Genomic DNA, 18038 nt, shown 5'->3' on the forward strand with positions numbered 1-18038 from the left:
CGACTTTCACTACCAGAGGCTACCATAGCTTAGGCTGCTGATCAACAAGAAGATACGTGGATAGTCGACATCTTAGCCCATGTGCGACTCATCCTCTGGTTTACTTCCACCGCTAATCTACGAGGAAATAGACATGGTGCAGTACGTATTGATCACTGGAGGAGAGACGATGTAACCTAGCTTGATTAATGGTGAATGCTGAATGATGAAATGATGAAATGATGAAATTTTATGCAGCCGGTCAATAAAGTAGGTCACAGGCTAGGCAATCAGTACTTTGAAAAGTTGAAAACCTGGTAAGAATTGTTGATCCAGTAGGGGTGGACAATAAATGAAGAATTACATATTCCAAAGGCCATTATGTGAGAAATTCAAGGACAGACGAGAGTTCGGTAGATAACAGGCAGGAATTTGATGTCTTCGAAGTAATCAGCTTGCCCGAAGTTTGAATATGCTGCATGGTGCCATCGGCTCAACGGATAGCAACCCACCAATCCGTTAGGTATTTTTCCTTTGCATGTGCAGTCTCCTCAGAAATTTACTATCAGTTTCATTTACACCAAATTCCTATTCCTTGCATTCTACTTCCATTGATGATTTTTCGATTGTCTTCAGTGGAAATGATTCATAAATGAGCAATTTTTCTTCTATGGGTCTATTCTCTGAAAACCCTCAAGTAACAAAATCCAGACAATGTTTTCAGATAACGAATAGGGTAGGAGTATCTTACTGAAAAACATAGAATCTGTTTGCATAGTGTTGTTATCTATTATAAAGGTTACTTAGATACTTGAAGGTTATTACCTCTTCTCTTCGTTTTAGTATATCTTCGACTTGCATTTATCAGCAGACTCGACATAACACAACCATTTACCTGTTGCAGTCTTTGGAACCTCTTGAGATCATCGTCTCGAAAATAGTTTACTATTTTCTTCGTAATAGACTCAAAACATTGTCACATTGTTTTTTGTTCAGCCAACCTTGCTAATGGTAATTCTTTTGTCTTCCTTGGAGAAAAAAGACCTGAAGAATGTTCGGGGGATGTAAAATACCATTAACGTACTATACTTGGTGCAGTATTTAATAGGAATTTTACTGTGTTTAGGGTTTAGTTTAAACTAAATTGTGTCGTTGATAGCTTGTGCATTTTGAAGAGGATTTTGTGTTTTTTCTGTCTGGATAGAGGTTTATTAAAATCAGGATCAATGGATTTCCGAGCGGTGGGGATAGCTATGCTATTGCTGGCGCTCCTGAATTTTGGAAGTGGGCAGGAGAATATTAATGAAGTCATTGCAAGTGGACCAAAACCAATGAACTGGATGAAAAGTGCTCAGAATATCCTTGCTGGGCCTGCTGGGCAAATGATGGTTCAGTTCGCTAAGGAGTTAATAAGTCGATCTTCAGGAAGTAGCCAAGTAAGGATAATGTGTGATGTACTTGCAGGTTCCATTGCTAAGGCTGATGCCGATCAATCAATTTTGTTGTGAAATGATGGAGCTTGGAAGCTTCTATATTAATAACCTACCAACGATTAATTTATTAAACATTTTTTCCTATCTCGAAACGTGCTCAGATACTCAGCTTGAATTTGGGTAATTTCTTCGTTTTGCTAATTCTGAAGGCGTTAATATTCGCTGTGAGCATGATTGGAGCGGGAAATTGGAACCATTATGCAAGACGTATGGATGCTGAAGGTAAGCGGAAGTGTTTTGGGTTCACTCAAGAAAAACTGTGAAAAGTGAAAACCTTGTCACATATCGTAACGCGCAATAGACATTCACGGCATTTAAGTCAGTTAATTTAGCATTTATGTGTACTGTGGTCGTGTTCAAGAAGAATATGTTCGTGCGAAGGTGTTACGTGGTTTATTTGTAACAACTGAAGATTGGATTATTTAATGATTTTCCGGTTTTTATTTATATTTGACGATAACTCCAAAAGCGTTACTACACTGCAAACTGGCGATCTTTTTAATATTCTCCGAATTTCCATTTCAAGAGACAATATTTTCGGCTGGGGAGCCTTCGCTTCTAATCGGATATTTGGCAGCTCAAGGATCTGGAAGAGATGGATGTTTACACAAAGCAGCCTGCAAGGCACCGCGAGTAGCTTTTGAATATTCTAAGGCAGGAAAGGCTCTGTTAGATGGAATTGAAATGTTCCAAGGGTAACAATACGATATGTTTATAGAGAGCTGGACATTTTTTATGGTTTCTAATAATTACAGGAACATCAGTGATAAAGCTCGCTATCAAAATCTTATCAATTTAGTGGAAAAGTCTGCGTTCGATGGATATAAGGGGGCACCATGCGATTTGATATATCGATGCGATCTTTAAGCTACGCATTAGTTTCTCATTAGGAAATCAGTTTTATTGATTTTATTATTTTCGTATAAAATATCGTAGAACTAGGTGTTTTGAAAATTTGTATATTATAGTCAAATTATAGGAATTGTAATGCGGTCATGTGAATTTTAATATATCACAATATAAATGTACGAGTACGTATTGTAGAAGAAACAATTATAGTCAAGCTTTTTTTATTTAATCTGAGGGGAAACGCACTAACTATAAAGTTCACTCGTTGCTATTGTTTTCTTCCAGTTCCTCTTGCATTCGGTTGTCATTGATAGCTTTAATATATTCTGGATAATAAAGATAGCCGTCGTTGTTGACGTCAGCAATGTAGATAAATTTATCAATAACATCTGGGAAAGTTCATATGTGTGATTATTAACAATTAATTTGGCGGAAAAAACTAGTTAAAATTACCGATAATATGATTCAGTTCGGCGGTAGCATTTTGTACAAAGATATCACGATCTGCCTTTGTGAAATGTTCGTTTTGATGAAGAGCAGCATGGAGCATTTCCAGCCCATCAAGGGCATTATTATTGTCACTATCGTGGACCTGGAATTATTAAAATGTGGTTGCATAGTTAGTGATATATTTTTCAATTCAAAATACTATTTTTTAATGATTTACTTTTCAGCACCGAATAGTCATCTCTTTGGTAACGACTTCCGTCAAATCAACTCCGAGATTTTGAATTCAACACAAGCCTGGGATAAAAAGGGACGACTTCAGTAATGGAGTACGGAGTATTGATTTCGAACCTGAATATCCGTTCTCTGTTCAGAGTACTCACTGAGGAGGTCGACGAGTACAAAATTAACATTACGACAGTTCCGGAAACGAACTAGTTATTCAGTGATGTATTTGACTATTGAGTACACAAAATTTTCTAAGCGGGAACTTGTCGGACCCATAAAAATGTCCTTTGTAGTTAACAACATTTCTCTGGGTGACTAACGCGAAACTTGGAAAGGAGCCTCAACATAGTAGGACTACAGAAGGGAATAGTTTCCATGATGTAATAAATAATAAATGGACAAAGTCTAATTGATTTTGACTGGCGGTGGAAATACTTGAAAAAATGCATTGAGAATCACTGCGGAAGAGACCATAAGGTGCGGGGCCCGGTGCAGAGCAAATGAGCGTTTCAATGACAGACTACCATAGACACGAAAATCCAGCACAGAAGTCAGATATTCTCAGTGAAGCAAGTTCTGTTGAAATACTGGGAATACGGCGAAATTTCCCTGGGCTTCCAATAGGCAGTATTGATCGTGCAAACCGTATAAAATATTGCTTGAGGTTGGAGTCCCGTAAAATTGTTCAGGTTTATTACAATGAAATCATTAGCCCAGGTGAAAGTATATGACCAATTAACACGAATTTTCAGGAGATCGTATGCCTAAATGCGATGCGGTGGTTTTGGCATTATCTATTGGATCAGTGAATCATCGGTGTGACTTTCTTTTTGCTCTTCTCTATGACGCTACAGTAATAAACTACTAATGACGTTCAACCTGGATACGGAGAAGCGTTAGATCATACTTAAGTTGGTTTATGAAAATAGCCTCCTTTACTTTCTGGTTCATTTGGCAATGTCGGAAGGAGAAGATGATTCCCTTACCCAAACTTCGTTTCAGGATAGGCTTCGAATGGATTTGTTTAACTCTTTTCGCTTTGTTGCTATACAAATTAATTGTGACCTACGCAGAAAAGTGCGTTCCAGCTAGGGGACAGTGGCACTGTCATAGTTATCCAAATAGGGGCAACGCTTCCAAGTAATATACCATGTAGGCGGCCACCAAAACAAATCAGTAGTAGTGAAATACTAATCACGTATGAACAAAATATGTAGTCCTAGTTCAAATATGTAAGTTGTTAGGATTGCAAGCTGTGTTGGAAAATTCAAAGAGCTAACAAGGAATATAGACAAATTGAAACACATGGCGGAGAATAGTAAACGAGGAGTGTACGTTTCTCGAGAGAACGTGGAGAAAACTGAATTAAATTTCGCCGAACCGACAACGATGGTGCGTAGACGTAGTGGACGCTTTATGATCCATTTAGTGAATATTGGCCATCGGATACAACAAGGTAGCTAGAAAAAATGTTAGGTCTAAGACATTCCAAATGAATTGGAATTATTACTTCCTCGTCCTTCGAAGGAATAAAGGCTTTACTCTGTTGAAATTATTTTTGAGTGGTTTTGCCATTATTTTGCTGAGTTAAATTTAATCAAGTACATCTTTAAAGAAGAAATAATTTGTCTTAACTTTATATCTCTTTCACGAAATGGCGAACTGTAGTTTTCCCATGTTTTGTTTGTAAGTATACCTAAATAACGACTCTGAACAAATTTCTTATTTCGTTGTCGTAAAATCGGAAGTTGCCTAAGGAAAATGCTTTATGAATAGAAACTAGTCGGCATGAAGGGTATTCAAATTTAATTATATCCCTACTAAAGATTCTGGAATAGATATGTATGTTTTTATCAATGAACTGAAGTCAAGAAAATAATTGGAACTTTTGCAATGAACTAAAGATGAAAGGGTATCTTGAATAGACCTTTTCAAGCACTGAAATGTTCACACATAACGAATAGATCACTCAAAGAACCAACTTAATTGTTGTCCTTTTCAATACTTACCATGAAATAATAAAATTGCTTGTCCTCTTCGGTCATTTTATCCAAATCAACGTCGACACCCAGTTTATCTAAGTCATGTTCAATATCACTGTAATTCAGACAAACACGTTGTTATGACTCGGGGCTCTAGTTACCTTTCAATTTAATTTCATTAATTGACTTACTGTCCCTGAGGGGAAATATGTTCATCTACTTTATGTTTTGTTTTTGAAACTTCACTCCTTGGATGATGAGGACCGCGTCTTGAAAAAACAACATTGATGGCACTCAACAGCAAGAGAATTGAAAGGACGGGGATGAAAGTGATGTAAACCATGTTTAGGGCTAGGTTATTGGAGTGGACTTATTTTTTAAACAATTTCTTTTAGGATTTTCAAATTTACATTGCTTTCTTGAGCTTTACCGGGCTTCTTGAATGCCGGTGAAAGCTGTCATGATTCCAGCATGAACCACTGGGAAAAATCGATAAGTCTGATATTGCGCAGGACAAGTATCTAAGAGCTGTTGCTGCTGCTACAGCCTCGGCGAAAAGGTATTGTTCTCGTTAAGTTAAAGTTGATACCAGGTCCATTGAATTGATTTAAGTATTTTGAACTTGTTGGGATGCATAGAGAAACTAATTAGAGGGAGGAAGAGGTGTGGGTGCTAAAACCAGTAAAGAAACAACACTTAAAAAAACTAAAATATATTATTTCTTCTCAAAAGAATCTTAAGACACCACGATTCTCGAAAACTCTTGCAAAATAAGTCCAAAGTCCACGGAATGATTAGTAGAAAGTTTTATCCATGGCCGTGTTCAAAGAGTAATTCCGGTACATTCCACTCCTTGCCAAGTTGGTGGAGAAATCCTGGCTGCGGGGAAAGAAGCGAAGTGGAACTGTATGCGGATTTGGAGCAAACCATCCATATTCGGAGTTTACAGTTTTATAGAAAGGATTTTGATTAGGTTTCTGTGCACCGTACCCTTGGAATAAATCTGAAAGGAAAATCAGGAGCTGTTGAGATGATAATACGAAATTTCCGACTTCACTTAGCTTACAAGGACATTCAAAACGATGTGGTAGATTGAAAGTCTGGTATACTTTGGATGTTCTCAAGTCTGGTTTGTCACACTGAAAGTGTGTTAAATTTGCATTTATTTCGTTTCTTACTTCGTCTAAATTCCGATTTTCACACATTTCTTGTGTTTGTTCTTCGAGTCTTTTTAACACCGTACTGTACACCTTAAAATAAATACGAAAATCAAAGAGAAAATGAAAATTGACAAAAAGTTGGACTGAAACCGTTTGTATCCAAAATTCAATTTGATTATTAGCCTTCGATCAAACTTGAGTGAAAGTGGGACGACTGCTAGGGCTTATGTGGATTATGTATTTATGTTTCCGTGAATTTAAGTCTAGGGTAGGAAGAGCTACGTGGAGTTTCCTATGGTAACAGACTATGGGCTTAACATATTTATATACATAAGTACAACCTCGCTATTCGCATCTGCAGATTTCCATTTAAAATTCCTTGATTTCGGGAAAATATCAAAGCTGAAAAGCCTTGAATTTACATTTAGATTGCGAAAAGGATAAAGGGTATTCAGACTGGCTTATATACTGCTTTGATCGTTTACCAAGGTGAGATGAATTTTTGGAATTTCTGAGATAGGAGAATAGGTCAATCGGTGATATTATTTATTCATTGGAAAGGTAAATGACAGAATCTTGTTGAATTTAGAATATTGAGGAATTACATTCAGGGAACCTGTTGCAAACTTTATGAAGTGTTGCTAAGTGCGGGGTTGTCTTTCAGATGGTGACCGAAGTGAAATATCATTAATAATTTTGCTGACACCCTTTGAACCTTGTATAATAATGAATTGTGTCATTCCGTTTCATGGACTGTATACAATTATTTCTTGTTGAAAGAGAATGCTAATTTCCTTTTACTTCCGATTTTTAAATTATTATAAAATTAAACCTATATCTACCGAAATGTAGCTAGGAATTATGACAAGTTCTAATTGGGAGCAATATAAGGGCAGTACTCAATGCTGTAAGATACCAATCTGCAGATAGAAAATGGAAGGTTCCATATCTGAAGAAAGAAGAATTAAACCATTATTTGGCTTTGAGCGCCATGGAACAAGCATTCCTTTGAAAATTAATTTCCGAAATAATTTAGAAGGATGTGATACCGGAACAAATAAATGAAAAAATGAGTTACAAGTCAATATTATGATGGAAGTTTTTGATTGACCTAAATTGCCTAATTGCATTGCCGAAGCTGCGGAGAAGGAAGGCAAACCCTGATGCACTTTCTCTGTGATTGCCCAGCTCTAGTTAGAGTCACGCTACGGACACTGGGCAAGAGATTTCTGACTGTATGGTGGAAGAGCTGCTTCCCTTCGTGAATGCTACGGGCTGGCTGTGAAAATCCGAGCCGGCTAGACTCTGCCTCTCTACTCTCATAACAGCACTCACGGTCTTATGAGTTTGTGATATCAAAACGGCGCACCACAGCGCTAATTGGACTCCTCGAAGCGGCCACTCTACCTACCAACCCAGCTCATGAGATTCTTTACATGGGCTGCTGAGTTTTAAGGAAAGGAAGCAAGAAATACTTGATGCATGGGAACTTTATATTATTTTCTCGCATTGTAAGAAAGTTATAGCAATTTACACATCTATTAAGCGCTCGGAAAGGGGTGATATGCTAAAGAAGACGAACCATCTAAATGGGATTCATTCTTTAAAATATTAAACGAAATTTAGACCATTTTAAGCGAGCAGACGTAGCCACCCCTGCTGCAGTAATTTTGATAAAACCCGATAGAAATAAAATTTTTCTGAATTTCGATGAGCTGTATGATCCTAAATTTTCTTTAATTAAATGTAATTAAATATTATCCAGTTGGAAAGGCCTGCTCCTGAGCCTTCCTGCCATTTGTTTCCGTATGAAAACTTGTTAAATTTCACTAATATATTTAATTTTTCCGTTGTGCGGTTGTTTCTGGTCATAATTTTTACTAACCGTAATTTGCAAGTTTGTCGTAGTTTGTGAAATTGATGAGGTATATGTTTTTAAGGATCAATTTTGCGTAGAGTTGATGTTTAAGTGAGGGAATTAGAATTGAGACTGCTAGAACACACTGAGTTTTTCAATTCTGAATTATAAACGTGATGTCTCCTGCAATCCATGTCCTGAAAGTATGTAAAATGTAAATTAACTACTTTCGGTAGATTCATAAGTTTCTGAATACTAAGTAGCTAGGGAGATCACCTCTGTGTATGTTTAGGGCTTGTTTTCTATAGGATTGGATCACCGTTCTTGATCTGCGAACCTTTGAAAATTAGTCAATTTTATTCGCATGGTACTTTTGGCTGAGTCATGACGTGGTTTTCAAACTGCAAGGTTGTCATTTCTTTACTTCCGATATAACCTACTATCTGATGCATTTCCCAGGCCTTCGATACGTCCTCGAATGAACCATGAAGATAAGGCTTTTGGCTTAGCTAGGATAGTTTCAGAACATGCCAGTTACTACAACAATTATGTAGGCCATTTTTCCTACAGTACTCAAAATGAACTATCATACATATCAGGCAATCTAAATTACAGTTTCCTCAGCCAACCGATTTTGGTTTGTGTGGAACCTTCTTTGTAGATCGTTGCATTTGATTATTATCCATCAAGTGAAAAGCTTAGTGGTCTTAATTCTTCCAAAACGATGTACTTTGTTGCATTTGTGGGGCTCATGGTCATGCTCCGAAGTATGTGGAGAGCCTAGCCCTATATTTGGGCATATTTATCAACTGAGCAACTTATATAGTTGCCTCTAAGCGAGACTTTTCGGACTAGTTGATAACTTAGCATCCTTCTTGAAGAACAATACATTACTTTGCAATCTAATGTACAAGTCCTTTAGTTAGCAATTCATAATGAACTGCATTCCCGCACTATAGTCCTATTAGACCATTTTATTATAAAAGAGACCAAAGCATAATTTTCTACTTTAGTGAATTTTATAAATCGTAGGAAACTTTGAAATTGTTCCAAGGCGGAATTGAAAATATAAGATGCATTCAGAATTAAATGGAAAGATGAAGAGGGTCAGTGATTATTGCTTTCATCAAACGTATCCGGCCAATCAGCAGTTTTTAATTCCAGTTTTTTACATTTTCATTTAACAAATGAAATTTTCCTCAATTTTAATTTTGATATGAAATCTGTCCTTCTCGTTAGGCACTTTTATTTAGCTTTAATTATACCGAATTCAAACTACATAACCATTGAGAGCTCAGAATCATTCTAGGTGATTTTCGCCCCCCATCTTTTGAGTTTATGGTTTAGATTACAATAAAAAGTTAATGATGGGCTACCCAATTATAATGATTGCGTAAATCCTAATGTGTAGACTTAAAAAGCAATAAAATCGAACGGATTAACACCTAAAACGCAATAGAATTCAACAGATTGATACAACACCTCTAAACCTACTTCACAAAAAACATATCATCTCATCAGATATTAATGCCAGGTGACAAATTGTAAATTCTTCATATTTACTTGAAAAATGACAATAACTATAAAATACACAAAGAAGGTTGAGGCCAATTGGACAGTCAATCTGCCATTATCTAGACACACGAATGGGTTGTATACACTTATGACCCCTGCGAATGGAAACAAATGACTCATTTAATAATGGTTGATGATGTAATCAACATTAAAGAAGCTCGAAAAAAGGTAAGCATGTTGTTTTTTGCCCTCCTGAGTTGTTTTACCACTGGAGTTACATTACTAAGATTGCGCATCTCCAACTCATTTATCGAAGATCCATCTCAAAGAGCGGACATAGTTAAAAAGATCCATAAAATTCGCCAGTCTAAGAATAGGAGGTTCATCATGTCAGAGGTAAGTGAATTCGTGGACTATGAATGTGCCTGTATGTATGTACAATAAGTTTTCCTATCGTTTTATTTTTTCAGTTCCGTTTTGCCTGTGTTACACTAATGATCGTTCTAGCTATCAATCATTCAGATCAATCTTCTATAAGATCTCAGTCTGCGGAACATCAATCAATTGTTAAAGAGCATTCCCCAATCAATATAATACGGATAAAACCGGTTGCTTTGGAATCCTCTAAGAACAATCTTGATCATCAAGAAAATCGGCGAAAACAAAAGTCCAGTACGGAAACTGGTCTGAGTGAAAGTAATGGATCCGCATCTTCAGTTATAGTAATTAAACCTGTTTTATCGCCAATCTCTGAGTATCCTGCCAAGAAAAATTCAAAAAAGTTTTGGAAGAAAATGATGAGACGTCCCAAGTTTCTCCATGATGTGAAGAAAGGTGATAACATGTCAGTAAGCCGAGTGGCACGAGTTCACCTTGCACCAGGAGCTTATCCAGTGTTTTATGGATTGGCAAAAACTAATGGGAATTTCAATAAGATTAAGTCTATTACACATTCAACAAATTATTAGATGTATATAAGTATATAATCTAGTGTGAGACTAGATATATATATGTATCTTACCTATATGTACTGATTTTTATTGCAAGTTATTGTTTTTCAATTTTGAAAACTATAGATAGGGTAGATATCTCAACAATAAAACCCTTCAATAATTAGAACGAAAGAACTTATTTCCTCCAATATTTCGGATTGATAATCCTTGATAATCCTTCAATTGTATGTAGATTTTCAATGAAGTCAAGTATATAGAATATGCTATGAACCTGTAATTATTACAACTCAAAGAAATTTGAGATTCCTTAATAGTGAGATGAAATTAAATATAGAAGGTAAAGTAGTTATAAATATTTTTGAAGAGTTCAAAGAAGTTGCCTTTTATATAGCGTTTCAGCTATTTACTTGGGAATTAATAATAAGCGAAACGAAAATCCTCATTTTCAAAAGGAATGGCGTGAAAGAGAATGTTTTTCAAAGATAAAAGAATATTCAAGATGTTTAATGGAATCTGATTGTGTGCATTTTTACAGATCAGATATTTGAAAAAAAAAAATAATAAAACCTGTAGAAAGCTGTTTAATTTTTGGATAAATTTTATTTTTTTATCGTACATACGAGTATATGCCGGGAGGAAACATTTAACTTTTCTTCAACAATTAAGATCGGACAAGAAATTCAGAGCTTCAGTAACGATACCGGGATACTAATTTAAGATATTAAGAGTTTTATTTGAAATTCCTCAAATATGTGTAGCAACAAAATGCCAGAACAATTATAGATGCAGTCGGAATTTGCATTTTCGATACATAGACTTTTATTCAATATTTATCTCTCAAAAAATGCAAAATCTTATCCATTTATTCAAATGTATTTGGACATACATATGTATAAAGGAACAAAAAAATTCAGAAATTAATAATAAATAAATTTTCGACTTTCATCAGTTTTTGCGAATATTTTCGTAGACGTAACTTTTTGTTCAATTTGTCCATCTCCTATATTTGGATTTGTTTATTTACAAAGCTGGTGCCGTTTACTGTGCAGTTAAAATTTGAATGCTTATATGGATATTTCAAATAGAATCTTTGACTCATCTGCTTAGGAATTCATCTACGATAAACCGTAAGGTATCGCCTTTCTGGAGTTAGGGGGGAATCTAGAGAAATCTGAAAATTTCTTGCTCTGCAAACGACATAAACTCGAAACAAACCACCAGAGAATACCATCAAAAGAGTCTTTAATGTGGATGCACTAGTTGGCCATGTTCCCAAAGGACGTTACAAAACCTAGCTGACTTCGAAAACGTGGAGGCGGATCGGTAAACGCAAGGAGTTGAGAGCACTGTTGGTGGCTAGGAGAGGAGGTGAGCGCGACGCGCTGGAGCTCCGTAAACATGAAAGGATACGATAAGTGCAGTTTAGTGTACGCCATGACACCTTTGAACTGGTAAGGGACGCAGAAACTACCTCGAATAGCAACGACTGTAATGGCATCACGCAAGATGGTGCAGGTGGTTCTAAGTGTGTCGATGATCTTTTGTGGAGCGTTATCGGCAGAGCAGCTGAAGAGGTGAAAGGAGCACTTCACCTCAATTCTGAAACTATTAGCTTAGATGATCTCCCTGTGGAACTTTTCGTGCAGTTACTGTCGTTTCTATAGAGTTACTTCTACTCATCTCCAAATACCGAGAATCTAAAGTCTTTCCAAATATAGGAAGAAAGGGACGATCGTTAATATTCTGAAGAAAGCCACCCTTCTTGAGTGCTTCAATTGGAGGGTTATTTGTATGCTCCCTGTAGCTGCAAATATGTTAGCCAAATTTGCCCTTAAACGTTTCAAGGAAAGCCTTGAAAGTTTAGTTTTTGCGGAATTGTTTAATTGTTGAAGCGATGCTTTTCGTCGCTTCCGGAAAAACTTTCGACAGTATTAATAGCGAGTGTAACTACAATACTCTACGCAGGAGGGGCATTCTGAGGAAATTAACAGTTATTATCAGAGCAACACATAACGGCGCAAAATATAACGTGCTGCATTGAGGTAAGATCCTAGAGGTTACATCTTGCTATCGATACTCCTTTTCTTATTATCGATGGCGATCATCATGTGGTTTTGAATGAAGGGCATGGAGAGATGACTCTGAATTTGGAGAAGAAGGCAAGCAGAATCGGAGTGAAGATTAGTTTAGGTTAGTATAAATAAACATGACATTCTTCCTATTTCCTATTCGGGAGAACATCGAAGGCGTGAAGCAATTTGTCTATCTTGGTAGCGTTGTTTCTGTCGACGGTGGCACCGAACTTGATGTCACTTGACACATTAATAGTGCTAGATCCGCTTTCGCCGTTTTACCTAGCTTCTATGGTAAGGAGTTGTGCAGGAAAGGAGACGGTTTATCAACTTCATTCCAACAATTGCTGTAGCGATCATAATTTTTAATACAAACATTAGTTAAATGTTTTCAAAAACTTCATTTTTTTTTATTTTCCAGAGAATAAGAGTTTGTGAAGGAGAGAAGGAATACGTGTGCAAAGTTCTGATGAATAACTTTATATGCAGCTTTATCTATCTACGTATGGCACTGGCGTTATGATAGTGTAGCTGAAAATCAGATAGCCCAATGTTTTTATACCAAAATTGTACGCTCTGCACTGACCTTTCTTTACCGGACACTTGATAGTAAGTTTTTTACATTCACCACGCCGTTCTAGGTGGCACATAGGAATGCTTCTGTTTTAGTAAAGATGTCTCCGGCACAGAGCCATCTTTTCAGCGAGGGCTACCACAGACAATTCACGTGTTTACTGTAAAGGGCCTTTGACTTCCACTCATCGATCAGATCCTGGTCCGAATTCTACCCATTTATAAGATTGAATGATCGAATTATCCTCCAAGTGAAGTACAGTCACCGCGCAATCTGCTTTCCAAATAGCTACGTATTAGGATTTATTCTTCCGATATCGGTTCCTGGGTGTTTTCCAGGTCGCTCTTAGCCCAATATTCCACATATACATCACAGTGATGCGATAGTGAAAGTATCCAATATACTTATTTTATTCTTCCCCAAGAGATACGATTCCAGCAGAACCTTGGGACATCGCAGAAATTTCGACAGCAGAGGATCTTTCAAATCACCAACTTGAGTATGAGTTGCTTGCAGAAGAATTTTTTGATTATAGCTTAGTTGTGGAGGCCACCTATGTTACACTCGGGATGAAGCTGGTGTTGACCTTTGCGGGTTGCTTGGTTTCATAATTTATTTTAATCACAAACGAAACATGCGACTCGTAATATGGCTAACAGGGCCGGTTTACGGTTTTAAATTGGTCTATGCGCACATAGCATAGCATAACTTTTTGTACAACTCAACTTTGCCATTATTTCATTGTAAACCTATAGACTTACATATGATAACAATAAAATGAAACATGAAACATCGTAATTGTAAGATTTTTAAGTTCCATATTTGGACAAGGAGTTGAAAACAAATTATGGAAAGCACGTTAGTTTTCAAAAAAAAAAAAACAAGACAAGTTGCAAATATGGTTGTATTCATTTCCCAATTGATATCAGTTGAAAAATCCATATGTCATCACCTCATCAAAATCTCCCCTTTAAAGCACACTTTTAACCCATAAACTTGCAGATAAAGATCTTTCACAGAGTCATCAGCCTGCGTATGCAAACGAGACGACGTACCATCAAAAGTGTCTATATAAATTTAATATCGCGAATTAATGTGTTCTATTCTCTTCACTACCGGTTCTTTTTTTTCTGCACGTTTTGAATTTTCACCAATTCAACAACAACTTCCTCTATACTGATTCACAACTTTTGCTTGACCCGCACCTTTAGTATTTGAATGTATGAAGGTGTAGCTCCAATGATGACTTTTTATTTATAATTAACCACGAATGGCGAACAAAAAGTGCTCCAACTAGTTTTTATCTAAACCTAAAAAGCTATTTAAAGTGTGAATGAATGCAGGATGGATTCTGTTCTGATAGAATCGCTGAACCGTGAATAGTAGACATTGTGGAGGACAACATGAGAGTAATTTTCATTAATGTAAGTAGTAGAAATATCAAGCATAATTTAATCAAGATAACTAATAAATTATCAATTATGGTTCCGTTATCAGCTTTTCCTGCTATGGATTTTTGCGGCGGTAGGATCAATTCCCTTAAACTACCAAAATTCACCGATGATTATCGTGGAAGTTCAAGGACCGGAAAACCACAGGGTTGCTCGGAAGGCAGAAAGTGTATATCCTTACAATACTTCAGGAAAAACTCCAGCAGGAATCAGTTATGTGAAAACAGATTTCAATAGAAAAATTCGAGGAGCTCGATTACATGTGGCTGACGGGGCTTATCCTGTATATTACACACCTGGAATTGCCAATGGACGCTTTGGAGCCAAGATCTTTACATTGAATTAAATTAGTTATTTGTGATTGTGAAGTTCAAAAGTTCAAAAAGTATGTGGAGTAGATTGTGCAATATAGATAAAGAAATATTGTGATAGGAATATTTAATGGTGCTTACTTTTATGAAAAATAAATAAATAATTTTTTAAGAATTTTGGGCGAATTGTCCTTTAGCTTGGCCTACATATTGTTCTTAGTTCGCTTATGAGCCATTACTATCGTTTCGAAGGAGGTAGTGGAGGAACGTCTAATAAGTTGGGCTTCTGTTTGAAAGTATCTTTTTGTTGTCCATTTGCGATTAAAAGGAAAATATTATTGATTCAAGGTAGCTCAGTGAACAGGATTTTTCCAACAATTCTTTAATCTTAGTGACTTTTCACTTCCTTCGTTTTTAACAGACTCAAATCTTAATTGCCATGAATTACTATATTTAACAAGTTGATGGATTATTGTCTACATTTCGACGAGCTTAGGAATATGACGCTATGCTAAAAATATTCAAGATAAGTCTAACTGCATCTGTTTTGTTGTTGATTCGAGAAGCTTTACAAAATTCTTTAGAAGAATGGAATTTGAAATTTTGGTGATGACGTATTTTATTCGGCTTTACAGTGATCATTATTAATTAATTGGCATGCATTATATATAGGCCCTCATATCACAAAATATATACATGTGAATAAACTAGAATATAATGAAATATATGAGACCAGTTGGGGGTCAAACCAATGATTTTACTATCAACTAATACTTTGCTTGATTTAAAAATCTTTCGGGATAGAGATACGAGTACTCTCTTTAATCCTCGTATTTCTGTACTTTTAGTAAATCAATTTATCTTAGATTTATCTCGTGATCGAAAAAAGTTAGATACTTCCGCTGCGGACAGGATTCGAACCTGTGCGGGTAGAACCCAATGGATTTCAAGTCCATCTCCTTAACCACTCGGACACCGCAGCTCACAATATACCCATCTTGCCGCTCTCATGCGATAGTGGAAAAAAAGATTTGGCAATGATAATTTATTAAAAAATTAAAAGCTCAAGATAATTTAATACCAATATAATTTCAACATAAATTATTCCTAAAATAGAAACTCTGAAACTTTGTTGTTTATACTCTGCCGACTCATGCATACTCACGGGGCATGTTATTTTTATCAGCTCCCCACAACCCGATTGAGTTGATAAAGTTTTGGAGCATAGCATTGGAGTTTTAAATTTGTAAAACTTTTTGAATGCTTTCGGTGTGGAGATTTGTAGTTTTTTTAAGAAGACACAGTTACATAGCTTTAGGGGACTCTATGATAACTTTTTTATTGCTTGAATATGGCCGCCCGAAATTGAATTTAATTTTGTTGATCAGTAAATTAAGAATCGTGTGATTAATTACCGAGATGAACTATCTATTAGAGAGAATTCGTCCAATTTACAAAATTATATAATATACACTTACTGTGAGGAAAAATCTGGTGGTACAAAAAGTGATATCTTAAGGCATTTCTCAACGGAGTATTGAACTGTACTGTTTTTGTTAATGGGGAGGAAAAATAAAGGAAGAGTAAAATAACAGTTGAGCTAAGATAACTATGGATGCAATTTCGGTTCGTATTTTCAATACATCTTATGTAAAAAATGAATATTGAGACACAGAAGGTACTCCATGCTGGTACTAACCAACCAGGTGTGTCGTATTGTCGAATATTAGATTAGTTCACCGTAGAGTTAATCTTTGAACTGAAACCAAAAAGTAGAAGCAGAAAATGCCGAAACCGAAGCTCTAATTCTCTCGACTCACTCAAGTCTGTTGGTGGTCATTAAGCGATAAATACAATTTACAACTACCAACTATAATTTCCTGATTCTCGCAAAATATTACCGAATTGTTTTATGAGCAAATGAAGCAGAACAAGTTTAAGTTACAATTCATCCGCCTACTAAGGAAAGGTAACTTCTTTTGGTCAGCATGTTGATGTCAACTTTCTTCGATAATTGTTTCTGATTCTTTATTATTTCACAAGAAATTGCGCTGATTTTCATGGGTCATCCACAAACGGTATTTGATAGCGTCAATTTCCCTATCCGTATTTGGATATCAAGTACAAGTGAGCGTGAATCCAAAGTTTCCTTCCTGCGGGGAAATCTATTATCACTTTGTTATTATTTGAATATAGTGAATTAATAATTTTTCATTTGCTCGGAAAGAAGGAAGGTCCTGGTTGGATCTAGGATCACGTTAAATTCTCTGATTAGTTATTGTACCTAAAATCTCTGCGGCGACCATAATTTCGAGGGACCATTAATTATTATCATCTTCTCACCTAAGAAGGTGCTTCACTCTCGAATGCTAGAAAGTGTAAATTCGTTTTCCTTAACGACCTGCTACTGCATGCAAAGCATTGTGTTGAAATTTAACTTCGTCAAAGATACTCCTAAGTTTGTCTGAAAAGAGTGGAAGAATAATTACTGGAAGCCTAGTATTGCCTATCCCCATATGGAAACTTTTCAAGAAGGAGGTGAGCTAGAGAACAAGGTACTACATTTGATTGGCATCGGTAACCTTCATAGAGGTAAGGATTTACACCATTTCCTCCTGGACAGGAGCTGTTTCAAAGAAAAAAATAAATTATATTCAACACAGTTATTATATTTATATTCTTCGAATTTTCCAATTTGTATAACTTCTTTTTCTTCTTTAGCCTTTGTCTCATTCAAAAGTGGGGCCAAATCGTCTTGGTTGCTCGATCATAGCCCTACTCTGGATGGAGTCGAGAGGATCATAGATCACCACTTAGCATATAAAACCATCGTTGTTTTGGTTGACGTTTTGGCCGTTTCGATTATTTATCTATTTGCGTATATTAATCCATATTAATCTTACACTAAATTTTCCCCAAATGGGTACGACCTTCACAAGATAGGTTAGCCTGCAGTATTGCACTACATCATTTAGAATGTCGGAAAAGATAAATTTGAAAGTTATGTATGTAACGTATAATCTTCAACCTGTAAGAAATTATAGACTTGTGGCCGTAGATTTTACAAAGCAAGTCGGGACCGACGCGGAGGAGGAAGGCATGTCAGAAGTGAACTTCAGCTACTAAAGAGGATGGATTACAGGTTGATTCCTGCCTGTCAGAGCCT

At 36.2% G+C, this 18038-nt stretch overlaps 5 protein-coding genes and 1 non-coding gene across 7 annotated transcripts; 3 read left to right on the plus strand and 3 right to left on the minus strand.

Moving 5' to 3' along the window:
- Nucleotides 1-973: 973 nt before the first annotated feature.
- LOC119659768 lies at nucleotides 974-2370 on the plus strand. Its single transcript, XM_038068027.1, has 5 exons — nucleotides 974-990; nucleotides 1184-1415; nucleotides 1574-1694; nucleotides 1999-2167; nucleotides 2228-2370. The coding sequence occupies exons 2-5, from the start codon at nucleotides 1206-1208 to the stop codon at nucleotides 2337-2339; spliced, it is 612 nt and encodes a 203-aa protein (XP_037923955.1). The 5' UTR covers nucleotides 974-990; nucleotides 1184-1205; the 3' UTR covers nucleotides 2340-2370.
- Nucleotides 2371-2399: 29 nt separating this feature from the next.
- On the minus strand, nucleotides 2400-5529 carry LOC119659769 (multiple coagulation factor deficiency protein 2 homolog). Of its 2 annotated transcripts, XM_038068029.1 has the most exons (5): nucleotides 5389-5529; nucleotides 5170-5329; nucleotides 5006-5093; nucleotides 2775-2913; nucleotides 2400-2710 (listed from the first exon to the last, which is right to left on the minus strand). In XM_038068029.1, exons 2-5 carry the CDS (start codon nucleotides 5319-5321, stop codon nucleotides 2580-2582), a joined length of 510 nt encoding a protein of 169 aa, XP_037923957.1. In that variant the 5' UTR covers nucleotides 5322-5329; nucleotides 5389-5529; the 3' UTR covers nucleotides 2400-2579. The 2 variants fall into 2 exon arrangements, with proteins under 2 accessions (XP_037923957.1, XP_037923956.1); XM_038068028.1 differs by lacking the exon at nucleotides 5389-5529 and having other exon boundaries at nucleotides 2404-2710; nucleotides 5170-5378.
- Nucleotides 5530-5674: 145 nt separating this feature from the next.
- LOC119659771 (UPF0691 protein C9orf116 homolog) lies at nucleotides 5675-6347 on the minus strand. The gene is made up of 2 exons (XM_038068032.1): nucleotides 6045-6347; nucleotides 5675-5981 (listed from the first exon to the last, which is right to left on the minus strand). The coding sequence occupies exons 1-2, from the start codon at nucleotides 6181-6183 to the stop codon at nucleotides 5773-5775; spliced, it is 348 nt and encodes a 115-aa protein (XP_037923960.1). The 5' UTR covers nucleotides 6184-6347; the 3' UTR covers nucleotides 5675-5772.
- A 3434-nt stretch (nucleotides 6348-9781) lies between these two features.
- On the plus strand, nucleotides 9782-11274 carry LOC119659770. The gene is made up of 2 exons (XM_038068031.1): nucleotides 9782-9907; nucleotides 9982-11274. The coding sequence occupies exons 1-2, from the start codon at nucleotides 9899-9901 to the stop codon at nucleotides 10477-10479; spliced, it is 507 nt and encodes a 168-aa protein (XP_037923959.1). The 5' UTR covers nucleotides 9782-9898; the 3' UTR covers nucleotides 10480-11274.
- A 3099-nt stretch (nucleotides 11275-14373) lies between these two features.
- LOC119659772 lies at nucleotides 14374-15048 on the plus strand. Its single transcript, XM_038068033.1, has 2 exons — nucleotides 14374-14534; nucleotides 14608-15048. The coding sequence occupies exons 1-2, from the start codon at nucleotides 14514-14516 to the stop codon at nucleotides 14905-14907; spliced, it is 321 nt and encodes a 106-aa protein (XP_037923961.1). The 5' UTR covers nucleotides 14374-14513; the 3' UTR covers nucleotides 14908-15048.
- A 724-nt stretch (nucleotides 15049-15772) lies between these two features.
- Trnas-uga lies at nucleotides 15773-15854 on the minus strand. Its single transcript has one exon. It is a non-coding gene; the product is annotated as a tRNA-Ser (tRNA).
- Nucleotides 15855-18038: the final 2184 nt, after the last annotated feature.

This window comes from Hermetia illucens, chromosome 6 (assembly GCF_905115235.1).
Source record: "Hermetia illucens chromosome 6, iHerIll2.2.curated.20191125, whole genome shotgun sequence".
Lineage (NCBI taxonomy): Eukaryota > Metazoa > Arthropoda > Insecta > Diptera > Stratiomyidae > Hermetia > Hermetia illucens.